This window comes from Protopterus annectens, chromosome 1.part1 (assembly GCF_019279795.1).
Source record: "Protopterus annectens isolate FY-2018-M chromosome 1.part1, PAN1.0, whole genome shotgun sequence".
NCBI lineage: Eukaryota > Metazoa > Chordata > Ceratodontiformes > Protopteridae > Protopterus > Protopterus annectens.
Window position 1 is genome coordinate 1164805698 of NC_056726.1, and position 19581 is coordinate 1164825278.

The following is a 19581-nucleotide window of genomic DNA, read 5'->3' on the forward strand; positions in this document are numbered from 1 at the left end:
TGTAAGTACTGTTTAAATAAGGAAGTTGATATGGAGATTAATCAGAGTTGGTACAGGGACAGTGACGGTGAATTTTAAAATACTGTTTGAGGCCTTTATGAAGAGACTTACAGAGGGTTCAAGGGTAAGGTTAGCTGGAAGTGAATTCCAAATTTTGCCAACAAAGTTGGCAAACAGGGAGTCACCAGTTTGGACCAACAGCTTGTTGGATGAGCATAGTGGCCTAGATTTACTATTTGGTTTTATGATATTTTTAAGAGTGGGGGTATTTTTGGTTTGGTTAAGGATATTGTGCGCTACTATTAGGTGACTGAACTGAAGTAAGCTTGCTAATTCTAGCCAACCTAGGAGACTGAGGTTTTGACAGTGATGTGTCTTGTATGTGGACCTGGTGGTGAATCTGGCAATATTGTTGTAACAGCGAGAGAGCTTGCTAAGTTTCTATTTGTTTAGGTTGGAGAGTATAGGGGATGCATATAGAAGGGTAGAGAGTAGATGAGTGGGTGATTGTGGTCCTAGCTAATGGGGTTAGAAAAGTTTTATTTCTATATAATGAGCCAAGTTTCTTATTAATGGTTTTAATAGTTTTATTGACATGCAAATCAAATTTGAGGTTATTATCTACTATTACCCCTAGGAGCTTAGTATGGCTGTCTGGGGAAATAGAGGTACCATTGTTTGATATTATAGAAAAGGAAAGTGGGGGTGGACCTACTAGTGGGGGTAAAGAGTAGCAGTTTGCTTTTGTTAGGATTCAACAGAAGATGGTGATTAGAGAGCCAATTTTCAACTGTGTTAAATGTATTCTGGGTTAAGGTTTACAGGGCTGATGGGGAGGAGGCTGTGCAGATCCAGGGTGGAATTGTCTGCATATTGGATGCAGATTGCTTCTGGGATGGCAGTGTGAAGGTTGTTGATGAAGACAGAAAAGAGTAGATGACCTAAAATAGAGTCCCGAGGAACCCCAAGAATGAGAGTTAACAGGGTGGACAGTTTGCCCCTGCCATAATACAGCCTGCTGTCTGCCACTCAGGTAGGATAGGAACCACTGTATAGTATGGTTGTCCAGGGAAACAGACTTCAGAGATCGGATGAGTAATTGGTGGTTGACCAAAGGGCTGAGGATAGCATATTATTACTCCTGTTTTGGTATATGAGATTGATGAAGGAAAGGAGGGCAGAGGTGGTACTGTGATGTGGCCTGTAGCCAGGCTGAGAGACAGCCAGCAGATTGTTCTGAATGAGATGGTGCATAATTTGTTTATGGACGCACTTCTCCATTATTTTGGATAGTGCTGAAAGAATGTCAGTGGGTCTGTAATTGGACAATTTTGTGGAACTTCCACCTTTGTGGAGTAGGATAACATGGGATATTTTCCAGATGGAGGGGATAGAACAATCTGTTAAGGTCCTGTTGAACAGGATAGAGATGGGGTATGCTATGGTATCTGCATTGTAAGAACTCTGCAGGAAGGAGGTCAGCAGATAGGGTGGTTGGTTTAAATTTTTTGATTAGGGATCATATACGAGTGGTAGAGACAGGTTAGAAGTTAAAGGGGAGATGAGTTTTAGGTGTATTAGTGGTGGAGTTAGTGTGTGGAAGTAAGTTGGTTAGCGATAGACTGGATTGTTTCAGTGAAAAAAAATATTAACGGCACTAGCAATAATCTCTGGGGATTTATGAGTGAACTTTAATGGGGTTGGAGTGGTAGACTGTCCTGGATGAAGAAGTTGGTTTATACCTGCCAACAACTTTTGGGAATTATTTTGGTGTTTTTGTTGGAGGTTATGGTAGTAGCTTTTTTTGTCTAGCAGAATGGATTTTTTTTGTATCATACAGTCAAGAGGGACTTAGTTGCTTGCCAGTTGGCCCAGGCTTTATTTCTATGTTTGATTTTAATGTGGTTTCTTTTGTGATTAATGTGGTTTCTTTTGTGAGCCATGGTGCTGTATTTGATGTAGTTTTAATAGTACGTGCTGGGGCGTGAGAGTCAAGGATGCTCAGGAATTTTCTACTGAAGTCTGCTACTGCCTCTTCTAGTGGCATATGTTTTAGGACTGACCAGTTGAATGACTTAAGTTCATTTTGGAAATTAACAGGGTTTAGTATTTCTGATTGTTTTGCATGTGGTCTGAAAGGAGTTCTCTGCCTTATGCTTAATAATGTAAGTTAGATTGTGATCACTTAAGTCATCGGGGAGGGTCCCAGATGTATACAGTTGGGGATAACTATTGATAAGAATCCAATCGAAAATACTTTCTTTATTAGTGGGTTTACTGATCCTAGTAGGAGTGGTTATTATTTGTGTGAACCCGAAAAGATTCATATGGGTGAGAGGGGATTCAGCCAAGCAGTTGGACCAATCAATGTTGAAGTCCCCAAGAACAATGGTTTCTTGGGAGTAGGTAGTGGATAACCAATGCGGGATATCTTCTAGGGTACTTATATTATTATCTGGGGGAATGTAGACACAGGCAATATTTGTGCATTTGTTATTGTTATTGTTAATTTGCAGTTTAGTAATAAGGATTCCTGTGTTATTAATTGGGGGCGGCTGTATGGAATGCCTATTAACACTTAGTGTGTTTTTGTAAAGAACTGCTATTCCACCTCCTTTCTTAGTAGCTCAATCTAAATGGTCTATGCTGTAGCCTGGTGGTAATACCTCATTGTCAGTAGTAATAGGTTTTAGCCACGTTTCTGTAAGACACATTATATCAGGGAAATTAACTGCTAAGAGGGTATGCAGGTTGTGAACTTTATTGTTTATGCTTCTAATATTCAATTGAAAGGTCAGAAGAGAATTGGTGGAACTGCTAAGGGGTAGATCAGTGGTGAGGTTGGTGATATAGGAGTTATTGGCAGCAGGTGAAGATGGGCCAGGGTTGGGATGAATGTCCCCATCTACTTTGAGGTTGTAGTGTAGTTTGATTATGTGCTTTAGGAATTTATTTATAAATTTTAGATAGTGTTTGTCCGTGGGTTTGGAGTTTAAGGCTTTAATTGGTGATAAGTGTGAGATTAGATGTGTGGGGGATAGTTTAGTAAGCTGTCCTATTTGAGACATCTGGGGTGGTGGTTTGACATTTTGGATAGTGGAATCTGATTGGCTTTCATAGGCTGTCAGGAGATAAAGGATTAACATCATAGGCCTCTCCTCCACAAAAAAACAAACACATTGATTCATATCTGTCAATTTTGGCATCATATTTTCCATTCTTTTAGGCATTTCAGACATAATACTTGACAATCATGGTTTAGAACTGAAGTGGGCATATATATAGATGGATCTAATGGGTATTTACCATCTTCAGGTATTAACCACCACAGCTTTCTTCCAGGATGTTGGTTCTTCTCCTCCTTTTAAAATACTGTTAAACAAAATCTTATAGATCTTTACTACTTTTTTCTCTTCTAACATTTTATTTATTTTTATTTTACATTTGTTAACCGGGATAGTCCAATTGGATACATGTCCATTTTCAGTGGAGGCCCAGGGAGAAAAGCTCCAAAGAGACAATGTACAAGACATGCAGACAATGATTCAGTCCAATCCATATTTCAACTAGGTACAATGAGTATCTAGTTGAGAACACACATTAAGTGTTATGCCATAGAAAGATACAATGATCAATAGATTTATAAACAACAATAAATTATGCAAACTATCCCAAAAAAATAACCTCATGCATTTGTTGTGGTGTACTAGGCTTATGCAGGTGAATCAAGAGGCTATGTATTAAGGCAAGAGTTGCATTAGTATAGGAGTGGGACTGGAGTTAGTCAGGTGTGGAGCAGGGACATAGCCATTTGTTGTTTAGATGACTTTTGATATACTTTTTAAATTTCGGTAGGGAAGATTTCAGGGTTATAGATGCAGGCAGGGCGTTCCAGATTTTGGACATATAAGAAGAGTAGAGGGAGTCACCAGCATGGTTGTGGGTTCTAGTAACTGTTAACAGTAACTTGTCTGTGGAGCAGAGTTGCCTAGGACAGGAGTATTGCTCGATTATGTTACTTAACGAAGGTATTGTATACGGTTGGGTGAGCAGCTTGTGAGTGATGGTCAGTTGATAATAGATTAGTAAATTTGGCAGTTCAAGTCAGCCCAATTGTTTTAGGTTATGAAAGTGATGGGCTCTGAAGGAGCTGCTGTTAGCAAATTTGGCTATCTAATTGTAGCAGGTGGTCATTTTGCTGGTTTCTGTTTTGGATAGATTGGTCAAGATTGGTGATGCATACAGTAATGTTGAGAGAAGGTGGGTGCGAGCAATTGTGGATCTAGTGTTATGGGTCAGGTAGGATTTGTGTTTTTAGAGACTACATACATAGCTTTGTATGCGTATTTTTAATAACCAGATTGATGTGTATATTAAATTTTAACTTATCAATGGTAACACCTAGTAGTTTTGTGTGGGATTCAGGTGAAATAGGGGTACCGTTTTTAGAGAAAATATTGAAGGTGGAGGTAGGAGTGGTAGTTTGTGAGGGATGAAATAGCAGGAGCTTGTTTTTTTGGGGGTTAAGAATTAGGCCATTCTGAGTAAGCCAGTTTTCGACTGAGTGGAAATTATCCTGGGTTTTATTGTGTAGTTCTGCCAGGGTAGGGGCAGTGCATATAATAGTCAAATCATCTGCGTACTGGATAAGGCTAGAACTATTTGCAGCTGAGTGGAGATTATTTGTGAAAAGTGAGAACAGCAAGGGGCCCAGTATAGATCCCTGTGGTACCCAAAGTGTGACAGGTAAGAGTGGAGACAGGTTATTGTGCCATCATACTGCTTGTTGCCTATTGCTGAGGTAGTTTTTGAACCAGGAGACTGGTTGTCTAAGCCTAGATTTACAAGGTGGGAGAGTTTGTCATGGTTAACCATATCAAATGCTTTTGATAGGTCTAAGAAAAGGGCTGAGGAAAGTTTGCCATTGTTCCTGTTGTGGTTTATGGTATCTGTGAATGCTAACAGAGCTGTAGTTGTGCTATGACCTGGACGAAAACTGAGTTGTGTTTGAGATAGGAGTTCTTGATTAATAAGGTGGAACAATAACTGATGGTGAATACATTTTTCTAATATTTTAGCCAGTGGGGATAGGATTGCAATTGGTCTGCAGCTAGATATGTCTTAGGAACTGCCCCCTTTGTGAAGCGGTATAATGTAGGCAGTTTTCCAAATCAGAGGTACTGTTGCTTCAGAGATTGATCTGTTTATTAATATAGAGACTGTTATAGCTATTTCAGCTGCTGCCAGTTTTAAGAATTCATTGGGGAGAGAATCTGCTCCTAGTGTTGTAAGTTTTAATTGGGAGAGTAGTTTTCTTATGTAGGAGGTTGGGGTGGGTTGTAGCTTAAAAGTGGGACTGTTGTTAGATGTAGGGTGGTCACTTGTTGTATTGGTAGTGAGATGCTTTTGTGCTAAGGCAAGTACGGTTTCAGTAAAGAATGTATTAAATGATTCAGCTATGTTTTCTTTTGTTAAACCTGATGTTGGGGGCGGGGTAATGGTTTTACCAGAGTGTAGCAACTTGTTTAAACCTGTCCAGAATTTCTTAGGATTATTCATGTGTTGTTTTTGATGGGTAATAAAGTCATTTATTTCATCTTGCATAGTTTCTTGGTTAGATTTCTAATCTGTGTAATAGGATTTTTGTTGGACCTCCAGGCCATCCAGGCTCTGTTCCTTTCTGCTGTTTTTTGTCTAGTATCCCTAGTTAACCATGGAACTATGTTGGCTTTAATTCTGGTATTTTATATGGTGGCATGCCCATTCAGTATTTCTAAGAAGGTGGAGTTGAAGTGTTCGGTGGCTTCATTTAAGGGTAGGTAATGCAGTTCAGACCAATTGTATTGCTTTAGCTGTTGTATGAAGTTAGTCGGTAGTCGGGTTATTGTTTTTTGTTTCTGATTGAAGTATTGGGGTTTGGGAGTGGTGGGAATTATATTTAAATAAGAAGGTAGTTTGATGGTCACTTAATGAGTCAGGAAGGGTGCCTGCTAAGTAGGAACAAGGTATTTTATTTAGTAAGATCCAGTCTAATAGGCATTAAAACTTCATTAGGAATTTCATCAGCATTTCAACATTAAAACTTCATCAGGAATACTATCTATTCCTGGTAATTTTCCTGTACTTGGGTTATATAGCACCATTTTTATCTCATTTCCTCCTATTCTAACTGTTAGTAAATGCGCATGTTCCTGCGAAATATAATATCGCTCTCTAGCCTAGCGCAGTTTTTACACCTTGTTGAATAATACATAAATTCTCTCTGAACTCCTACTACTGAATTCACATCTTCAGTACCAAATATTTTCATAAATTTCCTCAAAAAAAATAATATATTTTGGTGTATCTTCCCTTCTAGGCTTCCCAGATACTTCCTCACTGTTAGAAATCATATTCCAGTCCCTGCCTATAAGTAATATTCCCTGCTGAAGCCTGATTATTTCTCCCAGAATTTTCTTAAGCTCCATTGTAGCAGTTTTAGGTGGAATATAAATGCACTCTACCGTATCAAACCATTTCTTGCCAACAACACAAGATCAGCCACTGTTCGCTCCCAACTTCTAACCACCCTACTTTCTGCATCTCCCATTCTTACTAATCTCAACAAAACTGAACTAAGCAAAATGGAAGCCTGCTATAACAGAATTGCCCGCTTTGCTGCAAATTGCTCATATAGAACTCATCACTGTACTGCTTTAAGACAGCTCCACTGGCTTGAACTGCCCAACCTCCTAACTTACAATCAGCTCTGCCTCTGTCATTCTATCTATTACCTCCCCAATAAGTGTCCTGCCCTCAAAAACCTAGTACAACATCACTCAGCCAAAAGGCTCCTTCGATCATCAAGCAAACTACTACTAGAAGTCACTAACAGCTACAATAGCTTTGGAGATGCGCTATATAGTACTTCAGTGGCTAAAAAATGGAACTCTGTCCCCACTAGCATTCAAAACACATCATCCAAAGCCTCCTTTAAAGACCTCATCAGGCAACATCTCAAGCAAAGTTGGCAGTGCCATGATTGCTCCCCAGGCTAGTTAAAGTGGATAAGGTATACATACTAAATCTAGAGTACTTGATAAGTTTTCAATCTTACTCACAAACACTGGCTAATCTACAATGTATGTACTGTACCTGTGTACTATGCATGTATTCTACCTATGTTCCAAATTTTAGCTGTACACCACAAATCTATTAATTACCTTTATTTTTAAATTAATATTTTTTGTTTGTTCTCTCCACTGTAACTGTTGATGTGCCGCATACCACTGTAAAAACATGTCTCTCCAACCACTTATTTATGTTGCAGATGATGTTCAGGCCCTGCCGAAGGGGTTTCTGATGCTAGTTACTTTATGGATGTACAGCAGGTCTGAAAGGGCTGGATCCGAGGGTGCTTTGAAGGCCAGGCATAGACTGGTGCTCAGTAGTTTGTAGAAGACTGAGTATAAGAATAAGGCTCTGAGCAGAACATGTTTTCTACATCATGTATTAATTTTATGAGAAACCACTGAGGATGTTCCAGTTGCTGCATATGCGTACTCTGCTATATACAGAAGGGGACATTGTACTCGATCATCAAGCAAACTACTACTAGATGCCATACCCTTGCTTTTAGATTGAACAATGTAGAATGATTTCCTAACTGTAGTTGGCACATGATTGTCAAAGGCCAAGTCACAGCTCTTAGGGTGTCTTATCAAAGTAATAATTTCCAAGGGTGTTCGTCTTTCTCAAAAATACAGTATTGCATTTCTTGACATTGAGTTTTAGACCATGGCTCTGGCACCAGTTATTAGTCGGGTCAGGCCTCCTTGGAGGATGTTTGTATCTTTGGAGGATTCTATGACTATACCTAGATTGAAATCATCTGTAGACTTGGTCAGCCAGAGACCTTTGATGCTGGCCTTGACTTCAGAGAAGTAGATGCCTAGAAGGAGTGTCCCTAGCATTAAGCCCTTGAAGACCTCCAGTAATGACCAGCATTTTTGTGGAGGTAGACTCAACTATCCTGACTTCTGTCCTAACTGTGAGTCAGTAGCTATGTATCAGGTGATAAAGGGGGTTTATACCCAGTTTTCTGAGCTTATTGCAATGCCTGAATGGGGGTATTGTTTTGAATACTTTAGGTTTTATGTTTCATTTTGCACTTCTGTATTGCTTTGGTGACCTTCCCAAAGAAATTTATCATATTGACTAGGCATGACCTGCCCTGATGAAAACAAATTGGCTTCCTGTGTTGCTATTTATCACATCCATAATTATTCTTTCCATATCCTTATATATGAGACTAGTTAGGTTTATGGGTCAGATGTCCCATTCTTGTCCAGAAGAATAACAGTTGCAGTCTTCAATTCACTGTGCACAAAGCCTGTTTGGAGGCTGCAGTAGAATAGTACTTCTAGTAGGTGTAGGTCATGTTTCATGGAATTAAGGAGCCATCTTGGAATGTTATCAGGGCCCAATGATGCATTTTTTTGGCTTTGAAGAATACATTAAAGAACGCGTTCCCTTGTGATAACTAAGGGGAGCAGTGGTTAGATGTATTTCTTGGCAGGTGCTCGAGGTTGAAGCAGCATAAAATCTAGTAACTTTATCATCCACTAGATTTGTTATATCCTCTAGAACAGTACGGGTGGCTTCATTTACAATTATTTGGGCACATTGTTGTGTATTGTCTTTGAGGTTTTGGACTTAGCTGAAGAATGCCTTGTTGTTGTCCTTAGCCTAGAATGCTATATTTACCCCAAATTTCACTCTCATTGATATAATTAGTCCCATGAGTTGTTTATTTAGTTTGATGAGTGAGCTCTTACCTTGATGGTCATTGCTATTTTTGGCCAAAATTTTCTTCCTTTTGTTATACATCCTATTGAAGTTGGAATTCCACCAGGGTAGCGTGTTTTTATAGTTAGTCTTGTACTTATTTCTAGTAGGTACTGCTGCTTCTATGCAGGTATATACATGGCTGTACAGGGTTTTTTGTGGATGACTCCATGTGGGCAACAGTGCTCCTTATGTTTAGGGAGGCTTGAAATTTTGCCAGGATGTCACTTAAAAGTAAGAAGTAAGTCTTGGAATAATTTCTAACAGCCCAAGTGTTACCTGGTATTTCAGGTTTTATTTTTATTTTGAAGGAAATAGCTTTATGATCAGACCTGACCAGTGAAAGAGTTACACTCAGTGGAGTGCAACAATCACCCATGTTGGTGAGGACTGGGTCAAGGATATTTGCAACCCTAGTGGCCATACAGGCTAGTTGGTCCAGAGCATTCATGCTGACAACATCCAGGAATCTTTGAGCCTGCAAGTTTGAAATTGTGCATGATTCCCATTCTATAGTGGTATAGTTAAAATCACGATAGTTGTTATAGTGTTGGGTTGAATGAAGACTGAGTCTAGTTCATTTAAAATAAAGGGTGTGGATTTTTAGGGTCATAGATGGGGATCTATAGCTCACAAAGATATGGTATTGGCTTTTGCTAATGGTGAGTTGCATGTGGAGGAACTCAAGTGTGTTATACTGTTTGACCCAACTTGAGGTTTTTTATATAATCTGAGATACATCCATCTTTTGTCCCTTTTTTGAGGTATTTGGCCTAATTTGTTCTAAATGTGTGGAAGATATTATAGCCCCACACTGCTAAGGTGCTCTGTGCTGCTTTAAACCATGTCTCAGTAACTACATATGCATCTATATTGTCCTGGGTGAGGAGAGTTTGCAGGGAATGGAGTTTTTTTTTGCCTTGACTCTTGGAATCGAGCACTATCACCTTTTAAATACACCAGGCTGGTTTACCTATATCAGCTGGAAAAAACTCGGTTCTTAGATTAACCCATATTACTGAGTGTTACTAAAATAGTGCAATCCTGAAGTCATAAAATCGGTTATTATACAATGGAATAAAAGCAAAATATCTTTAAAAGGCACTCTTACTTGTAACACTAAAATTGTTATAGGGTTTGCATATGCACAATTCCTAAATTGTAGCTGCAGACAATATTCAGACATTGCAAAGCACACTTTCATTCACAGATATGACATTCTGAGTAAAGTTTGATTCTTTGAGAGCTCTGAAAGGCTTGCATTTGTAAAGATTCAGTGTTGGTTCTCACATGCCATTTGACAGCTATAGGGTTACACATTGCTTGTCAGGCCTGAAAATAAAGTTCATGAAATGGCAAATCCATTCTAAACAGTACTTACACTTTGCTAGCTAATACCCTTATAGTGGACATAGCCACTTGCCTCCCCCATGGGTAAGTTGGCACTGACCACACACTCCTTCCCCAACCCCTGATATCACTATTTAAACCCAGCAGGGTAATAGGAATTCACTCAAGGCTGCATTTTTCTTTTCTACAGAGTTGAGAGCTAATTTCTGTGTTTACCTTGCATAGAACATCAGATGTTTTTTTTGTCTCCATTACTTCTTATCTTTATACCATTTTGGATTGATAACTATGTTATGAATCCATAACAAGAAGTACTAGCAAATAAAGATATGAAAAGCAAATAACACTCATCATGGCTCTTACCTTTCCAAAGCTTCCCTTTCCCAGGACCATAAGGAAGTTGAAATCTGAAACGCTAAAATGCCCAGAGCTGCCGTAGATCATGTGTTTACTTTCAGTTGGACTAAGGATAGTCGGTGAAGGACCAAGTTTGGCTTTCTAAAAAACAGCAACAAAGAAAAAAGAAGAACAGTTAAGTAAATTGGATCCAGCTGCTGAAGTTTAATACTACTTGCAGTATAGCTGCATTTTGATGTTTTTTTCACTGATTTTTTAGCTTTGTCTAGCAATTGATTTCAGTTCCAGCTGCCAGTTTGCAGTGCTGAAATATTTCACCTTTACTACAGTACCCCCAATATGATTAAATTATTTGAATTTTAGGACTACTGCAAGGTGGCCACTCTGCCAGGAAGCAAAGCGAAATCCTTTACTTGTCCCTTGATGCATTAGCACTGGCTTCATACAGATGCACGCAGAACTGCTAGTAACAAAATGTTGCATTACCAGTAATAATGACATCATCTTAGAACATAGCATGCACCAGTAACAACAGCAAAGGCCTAGCGTTACTGAGTTTGGATTAATTTGTACTCTTAAGATTTAAGACTCACATTTTGTCACTCTCTTGATGTTACTTATAAGGTAACATCATCTCACGCTCTGTCAGCAGCTGATCTGCCTAGGTATCTGTTCCATACAGAAGCACAGGTCATATCATTGTTTTTATACCTTACTTTTCAGCTTCCTTCCCTCACGCACTACCCCTGAGACTCTGTGTCAGTGGGATGAGGTGCCTGTTATTCTTGCTTTGATCTCTTCATTTGTATTTACTTATTTATTATTTATTTATTGACATGTGATCATTGAGAAATTCCAACTAGAAAGGTACTCATTTTTAGTGGAGGCCCGGGGAGAAGTTTGAAAGTATTACAAAAATATTTTAAGAACAATAATTTTAGACAACATCTTTTGAAACAGATATAAGTTGATTTAATATTAAGAGAAACTTTAGCCAATTTAGAAAAATAAATGTGTTGGTTTAATACAAACAAGAATTGCAATATGAAGTGAGAGGAAAAAAACAGGGTTATAGCAAATGTAAGGAGTCACTCGAGAGAAATTGATTGAGTTAAGAAGGGAGAGTAAGGAGGTGTAAAATATAAAGAGGTACTTGCTCATATTTAGGGATAAAGTTTATCTTGGAGGTGAGCAAGAACAGAGACAAATTTTGGCTAGGAAGTCTTTTAGAATGGTTTTAAAGGGCTGGAGGAAGGGTATTGACATGATGGATATGGGTAAGGAGATCCAGGCATTAGGAACATGGTATGACTACATACAATGCCCAGCATGTTTGACAAGTTTGTGGACAGAAAGTAACTTTTGGTCATGCAATAGTAATTGCTGAGTGGAAAAATCACACTGTAGAATGGTATTTAGTGCTGAACAAGATGATGGATGCTGGATAATTTTATAGGCGGTAAGAAGCTGTACATATGTTAGTTGATGTGGTAAAAGTATAACAAATTTGGGGTTTTAGTGCTATACAGTGTATGGTTCTGAAAGGAGTATTTGCTGAACATTTAATCACTTTATTACAGCATTGTACAATATTTGCTTTATGTGGTTGTATTTCCCTTCTTGTCTATCACACATCTCAGGTACTTGAAGCTGCTAAACTGTTTCACTGTTTTCCCTTCTATCTCAGTTTTCCACTTTTTCTAATTTCACTGAGTTGTTAGCATGACCACTTACTTGTCTGCACTCAGTTTTATGCCGAGTGACTTCAGCTTTGCATTCCATTACCATTTCATTGGCTGAAGTTCCTGCTCCAGGGCTGCTTGTAATGCTACACCATCTGTATTCAATAGCTGACACATCTCCTCCATCCTGTTGGCTGATGGAATTTGTCAACTTTATGAGCAGAAGCAGGCTTAGATCTGAACCCTAATGCATACTATCTCCCATTGGGAGTCCTCTGCGAGTTTGAACACTATCCACACTTGTGTCATAGGATCCTTATACTAATATTTCTGGGACTTTGATCCATCACAGAATTGCCCAAATCAATTTTCTTGGGACCTCATTATATGTTTTTCCTTTGACTGAAAATGCCCAGTTGGTCTTCCCACTTCTTCTCCATCTTTTCTGCAACTATCAATCTCACTGCAAACATAAGGTCAGGTAATATGTCCTTCTCTGAATTATCATCTGGGTCTGCCACATTCCCTGACTTCATTTATTTTAGTGTTTCTGTACTTCTAGGGTGAGTTTTCCTTCCTCCTTTATTGGTAGACTGTGCATTCGTCATTGTAACATCTGTGAGCTTTTATTCATTCAGAAGCTTCCTAAAATATTCCTTCAATCTGCCCTTAATGTTCTCTGGACTGAGGACAAGGTTGTTGTTGGCGTACTTTATATCTCCAGTAGAGATATCACTATAATTCACAGAACAAAGTTACCTAAGTATTAAGTAAGGGTTAATTTTGAGTTGTTATATCTCATCCAATTGAAACAGGAGGAAATCAATGTTTGTGGTTTTTTTCTCCCCTTTTCCCAAATGTGAGGGATAGCTTCCATCCCTACATGCCCAAGTGTATTGTAAATTATCTCTGAGGTCACTTCACAGTAAAAAAAAAAAAATACTGAATTCCAATGAAATGAGTCGAGTTTAGGTTAAGATGAGGTAATTAGTTTCCATTAAATAAACAGCAGTGAAATGCACTCATTCAAAACACATATCAAAATCTGTTTTGAGGAGCTTAATGCAGGAAAGCATACCTTGCAACTTCTGAGCATTAAAAATCTGAACATTGACCTTTAAAAAGTAGAGGGTGAAAAAGAGGACCACTTTTATTTTTTAACAATAGAATGTCTTTATATAGTAGGCGTTATAGCAGCAATAATATGGGATCATTGTCTCTATAGCAGCAATAATAAGGGATCATTGTATCAGCTTAGCTTATTTATTTAATAAGGTATATATACCTATAAACATGTCTGACTTTGAGTAACATCAGTAAATTTAGGATGAGCAAGTTGAAGTCTGAGGTCAAAGTGCTTTGCAGAAATCATGGCAGGTGAGAGTTCTGGGTAGCCTTTTACATAAGTCATGGCAGGTTGGAGGTATGAGAAGCGCTTTGCAGAAGTCATAGCAGGTGAGAGGTAAGGATAGCCCTCTACATAAATTATGGCAGGTGGGAAGTATGGGTAGTGATTTGCAGAAATCATGACAGGTGAGCAGTATATGTATCCCGTTGCATAAATTATTGCAGGTGAGAGGTATGTGTAGTGTTTTGCAAAAATCCTGGAAGGTGAGACATATGGGTAGCCCTTTACATAAATCATAGCAGGTGAGAGGTCTGTGTATCCCTTTGCATAAATCATAGCAGGTGAGCAGTATGGGTAGAAGCATTCAGCAGTTTAAAATATTTCTTATAGAATTCAAGAACACAAAATATTATGTAAAGCTAACAAAAAATCTTAGTACACAGTGGGACTACGTATACAGATGTCTTACATTTCTTACAAAGCTGATAGCTGTGAGGCAGCTGGTACTGCCTGTTGGGGTGATAATTCTCCATGTTCTCTCTGTTTCTGCTTCTTCTTCTCTCCTTCTTTATGTATTTCATGTCCCCAGAATACACATGTATGGTTGCTTTAGCTACCATAGCTGAATTACTGTTTCATTTACATTCACTGATAGATCATTTACTAATTAGAAGGGTAAGGCCTACTAAACATGCATTATTCTATTCCAAAACAAAGCAGGAACACTATATATATTATTTATTTATTCATTTAACTGTCTTTGTTGACCAGGATAGTCTGACTAGGCAAAACTCATTTAAGTGGAGACTCGAGGGAGAAAAGTTCCATAACAGGTACATACATGCCTAAAATTAGATTACACCATCACAAGCATTTACACATTTAAGATTATATTACATATTAGGAGAGATGCTGTAATGACAGAAATAAGTACTGCTCACATTGAAAGAATGCTTGAGGTGTTAGTATGTTAGAATATTGTACTGAACAAAGGATATTATCTGTGTAGAAATTTGTTTCGGTGGAAAAAGATGTTGTAGATGCAGTTATTTAGCCATAAAACCTTAGCGGTGTGTTGAGTATCTTAACATTAATGTATCTTGAAATTAGGATGAAGAGGTAGGTACAGCATGATATAGGTAAGGTACGGGACATTTTGAGTTTTGAGGAAGAGGAGAATGGGTCTAAAATTCTAGCTGGAAAAGTACAATAGAATAGGTCACTAGAGAGTTGAAAGAGCTAAATGAAAGAGGAAGATATTTAGGTAGGGCAGTATGAAAGATGTTTTCTCTGAGAGCTGGGTAAGGCCAGATGAGAGGCGAAGATATGTTAGTGAAAGGAGCAAAAGTAAACTAATGCCGTTAGGAGTGTACGTGATGAAAAGTAAATAGTATGAAATAAGTTTAACAAGTGAGATCTAGCCTGTTGAAGAGCAGGAGCAAGGCCATGAATCAAGGTATTGTTTAATTAAAATGTGAAAGCTACAGAGTTTCCTGATCATTTTTATGATTCAAGGGATGGCATTCCAGAGCTTGGAGACTTAACAGGAATACAATGTGTCCTCTGCTTGGTTGTTTGATTAATAAGGATAGTCTACTTGAGAAGAGGTCCCTTGTGGGGAAGTAAGACAGAAAAATATTTTGTAGAATTGGGCATTTTTCAGGATCATAGATTTGTTTCTATGCACCAGTAAGTTAAGAGTATGAGAGATCATTGTTTAATTCCAGCCAGACAAGCTGGTTTAATGAGTGACAATGGAGGGTTCTATATAGGGCACCGTTGGCCAATTTTGTGATTTTTTTTTTTTTTTTTTTTTTTTATAACAGGAAACAAGCTTGATTTAAATGTTGTGCCTGCATCTGTTAAGATGGGTGAGGTGATTAACAGGGTTGCCAGTAGGTAGGATAAGGCTAAGGCTTTTCTTGCAGTGTCAGTCAGATATGGTCTGGCCCTATAAAGGGATCCTAGATTTTGGTAAGCTTTTTTTAATGTTTTGTAATATGTGTTGTTTGAATTGAAGGTTGCTGTCTCTTCTAATACCAAGAAGTCTAGTGTTAGTTACTGTTTCAGTTTTGGTATTATTCGATGATATAATAATGAAAAATAGTTTTTGATTATGATACTATATGGCTATGAAGATCATGCATTTGGTTTTATTAGAATTAAGGAACAAGTTAGAATTTTCAGCCAGGTTTTTATAGAAAGGGAGGAAGTTTGAGTGATATCTGGGTATTAAGATATTGTTGGGGCTGTACATATTAATGCTGAGTCATCTGCATATTGTACTATGCTAGCAAAGTGTGTCACAGTATGGAGTTCAGTTATGAAGATGTTGAAAAGCAGAGGTCCTAGTATGGAGTCTCGAGGGAATCCTGTGGTAACTGGTAGAAAGGGTGAATATTCTTGCTGCCATTTAACTGCTTGTTCCCTTCCAGATAAATAAGTGAAGGACCATATAAGGGAGGACTGGGAGAGAATAACAGAGATGTAAGTGCAGTAAGCAATTGTTGGTGTCACACTGTGTCAAATGCTTTAGACAGGTCTAAGAATATGGTGGATATGAGTTTCCCATTATTCCTCTGTTGGTTTATAGTGTCAGAGAAAGGCATCAGAACTTTTGTTGTATTATGATTGGGTCTAAAACTATGCTGAGTTTTGGAGGAAAGAGAACTAAGGTTTTAGCGTTAGGTTATATACTTGGTTCTTTTATAAATGAGAAATCTTTCTTATCTAAAATATAGTCAAAGCCCCTGCTAAATGTGGCTAGTATTTTAAGTTGTCTAAAATAATATTTGTTTTCTTTTTTATTTTATTTTTTATGAACTGTTAAACTCCAGTTTCCTAGATCCAGAGCATACTGTCTAGATTATGTATTCCACTAATATTCTAAAACATTCATAAATACATTGTCACTATTTTCATTAAAAGTATGTAAAAATTGTATGTGTGTGCAGTTATAAATTATTGCAATACCTATTCTCTTGTTTATTGAATGAAATAGAACATTACACACACTTAGTATGAAATATTATGATAAAATGCATCCAAAAAATGTTGTCACACATTCAACATGGCTTTAGAGACAGTCATGGAAGGATTCAACACACCCTTTCTTAACCATCCTGACTATAGCTATGGTAAAGTTCACAATGGAGACTTTGTAGGGACAATATTCTTGGACTTTTAGAAAGTTTTCAGGGCTGTCTTGCACAGCAGACATATTCAAACACTCGAGAATATAGGCTTCTCAGTAGATTCTAGTACACATCTGAGCAGCTACTAAGAAAAATGATTATAAGCAGTGACATGGAACCGTGTTACATCATCGTGCCTTATTTCTGCTGGTATCTTGCAAGGTTCAGTGTTCGGCCCAGTTTTCTTTACCAATTTTGTAAACAATATGGCATTCAAAACAGGTAACACAAAATGCATCTAGTAAGCCGACAACATTCAGTTACTGCCTCTGGTTCTACTTTGCACAGCCCTGAACCACTACTACAATTATCCTTTAACACAGCAGAGGCATGGTTAAATTGGACATATATCCGTCAAATACAAAATTAATCCCTTTCTCTCCTAACCCTCTCTCAACAACAACCCAGTCTCAAGCTCATCCTGATCTTACACAGTCTCTTTTAGGTAACAAAGTCTACATCTCCCTGTCTATCTGACAAATAACATTCTTGGCATTACCTTCAATAATCAACTTAACTTCAATTCCCACGCACACAACACCTAACTTCAATTCCCACGCACACAACACCGTTTTTAAAACTAAACTCAGTTTGGATGAACTGTACAGGGCTAAATGTTCCATAACCATTAGATCTACATCTTGTCTTCTGCCCTAAGTCATGAACTCCTCTCAATACTTTAACAACTTAGTCTCACTTCTGCAAAGTCAGCTAGAGGAGGCATATAACAATATCACCTATTTTTCTTCTGGATACACAGGTTTTTCCCAGCTCTCTTAATATCTCTCTTTCTCTCTCTTTGTCTTCTCAACCTCATCTGGCTTGACTGCAGTGGTGGCTGGTGAGTTAAAATCGAAGGGGGGCTGCAGGAGACAGTTGAATGGGTGGGGCCAATGGGAAGGGGTGTGGTCAACTAGAAAGCGGAGGGGCTATGCTCAAAACCACAAAACCTGGAACTTTAATTAAATACGCTGCCCTGGGTGCCAAACCATCATTATGAGAGTCCAATCAAGTCAATGTGAAGTGTAGAAGAATATTTCAATGCATTAGCTGCATGATAGCTTACTTAATATCTAGATGGAAACAAAACGGCTGTGAGGCATGAAAAAATAAATTACTTTTTAAAATACATTACTGGAATGCCAGTCAAAATCAAGTACAAGAAAAACAAGCAGCACTCAACTCAAACCACTTCTCCTTGCACTGCAGTTCTAATTATAATTTATATTCAGCTTTATTAAAGTACCAAGTAACATGCTGAAAGTAGCAATCTCTGTGATACCCCACTTGTAAAAATGTTTCTTATCCAAAAAGACCTGCTGCCTGACAACAACTATGTACTTGTTTCATGGGGAAAACATGATTAAAAAATGAAAAGCAAACAAGAAACACGCTCAAGATACATTGCTTAAAGGATTACTGTACAGGTAATGGACCACACGATAGATTGGCATTCTGTTTGGTTTACAGGTAAAGCCTGCAAAGATGATTGCAAGTCTCCAACAGATGTAATGAGATTCTTAAAATAATAATGTAATCCTGTCCTTTATTACAAATACTGTCATATGCATTTCAATACCCAAGGCTTATACATTATCTAGTTATGCAAGTATTCTCTGCATGGCAACAGAAAGGCTTTCACTGTTGGCAATTGTTTAACAGTATGCTTATTAAAGCGTACTTGCATATTACAATCTCAAATCCAACCAAAAAAGTCAAAAACCAACAAAGTAAAATGAAAAAAAGGTTCCAAGTCACCAGTGAGATGAATCTGTAAATCTTTATTGTAAATCCAACAACAGATGAGCACTTTCGTCTCGGTATGAGACTTTTTCAGATAAAACTGTACCAGTGCTACTCTTATTATATATAGTATCATAAATTACCTTAATTACCTATTGATTAAAATTTAATTAAAATTTAAAGCGCCACCAACAAATGGTGTATAACATACTACAATAGTGTGCCAAATAACACTGCCAAAAATTTAATCAATTATATGAATAAATATAAAAAATATATAATGAAATAATTAAACAATTAAATATTTAAATGTTTGAATAATCACATGTCCCCACATATATATGTGGGCATAATCTTAAAATACAAATATAAAACTATGTAATATGTAGTGAATCTTTTGTATTTGTTTTAAACCGTTCCAACTAAAACATTGTTACAACTACAACATATATAATGTATTACTTAACAGGGAACTGAGATGGCAATTGAGGCTCAAGGCTAATGTTCCCCCAGGCCTCAATGAATACATTAGTATTAAAGCTATTTTAGCAGAGAGAGCAGGAAAAGTGTGATTTATTTTATATATGTTGTAGTTGTAACAATGTTTTAGTTGGAATGGTTTAAAACAAATACAAAAGATTCACTACATATTACATAGCTTTATATTTGTATTTTAAGATTATGCCCACATATATATGTGTGGACATGTGATTATTCAAACATTTAAATATTTAATTGTTTAATTATTTCATTATATATTTTTTATATTTATTCATATAATTGATTAAATTTTTGGCAGTGATGTTATTTGGCACAATATTTTAGTATGTTATACACCATTTGTTGGTGGCGCTTTACATTTTAATTAAATTTTAATCAATAGATAATTAAGGTAATTTATGGTACTATATATAATAAGAGTAGCACTGGTACAGTTTTATCTGAAGAAGTCTCATACTGAGACGAAAGCGCTCATCTGTTGTTGGAATTACAATAAAGATTTACAGATTCATCTCACTGGTGACTTGGAACCTTTTTTCCGTTTTATCTTACAATCTCAGACGAGCTTACCTGATGGTCA

General features: G+C 37.5%; 1 protein-coding gene across 1 annotated transcript in view; it reads right to left on the reverse strand.

The window, feature by feature from the left end:
• PRKCG (protein kinase C gamma) overlaps window positions 1–19581 on the reverse strand; it is a 4166346-nt gene that overhangs the window by 814990 nt on the left and 3331775 nt on the right. Inside the window, exon 10 of the mRNA XM_044080462.1 lies at window positions 10540–10674. Within this exon, the coding sequence (XP_043936397.1) occupies window positions 10540–10674 (135 nt within the window). The remainder of the gene's footprint in view (window positions 1–10539; window positions 10675–19581) is intronic.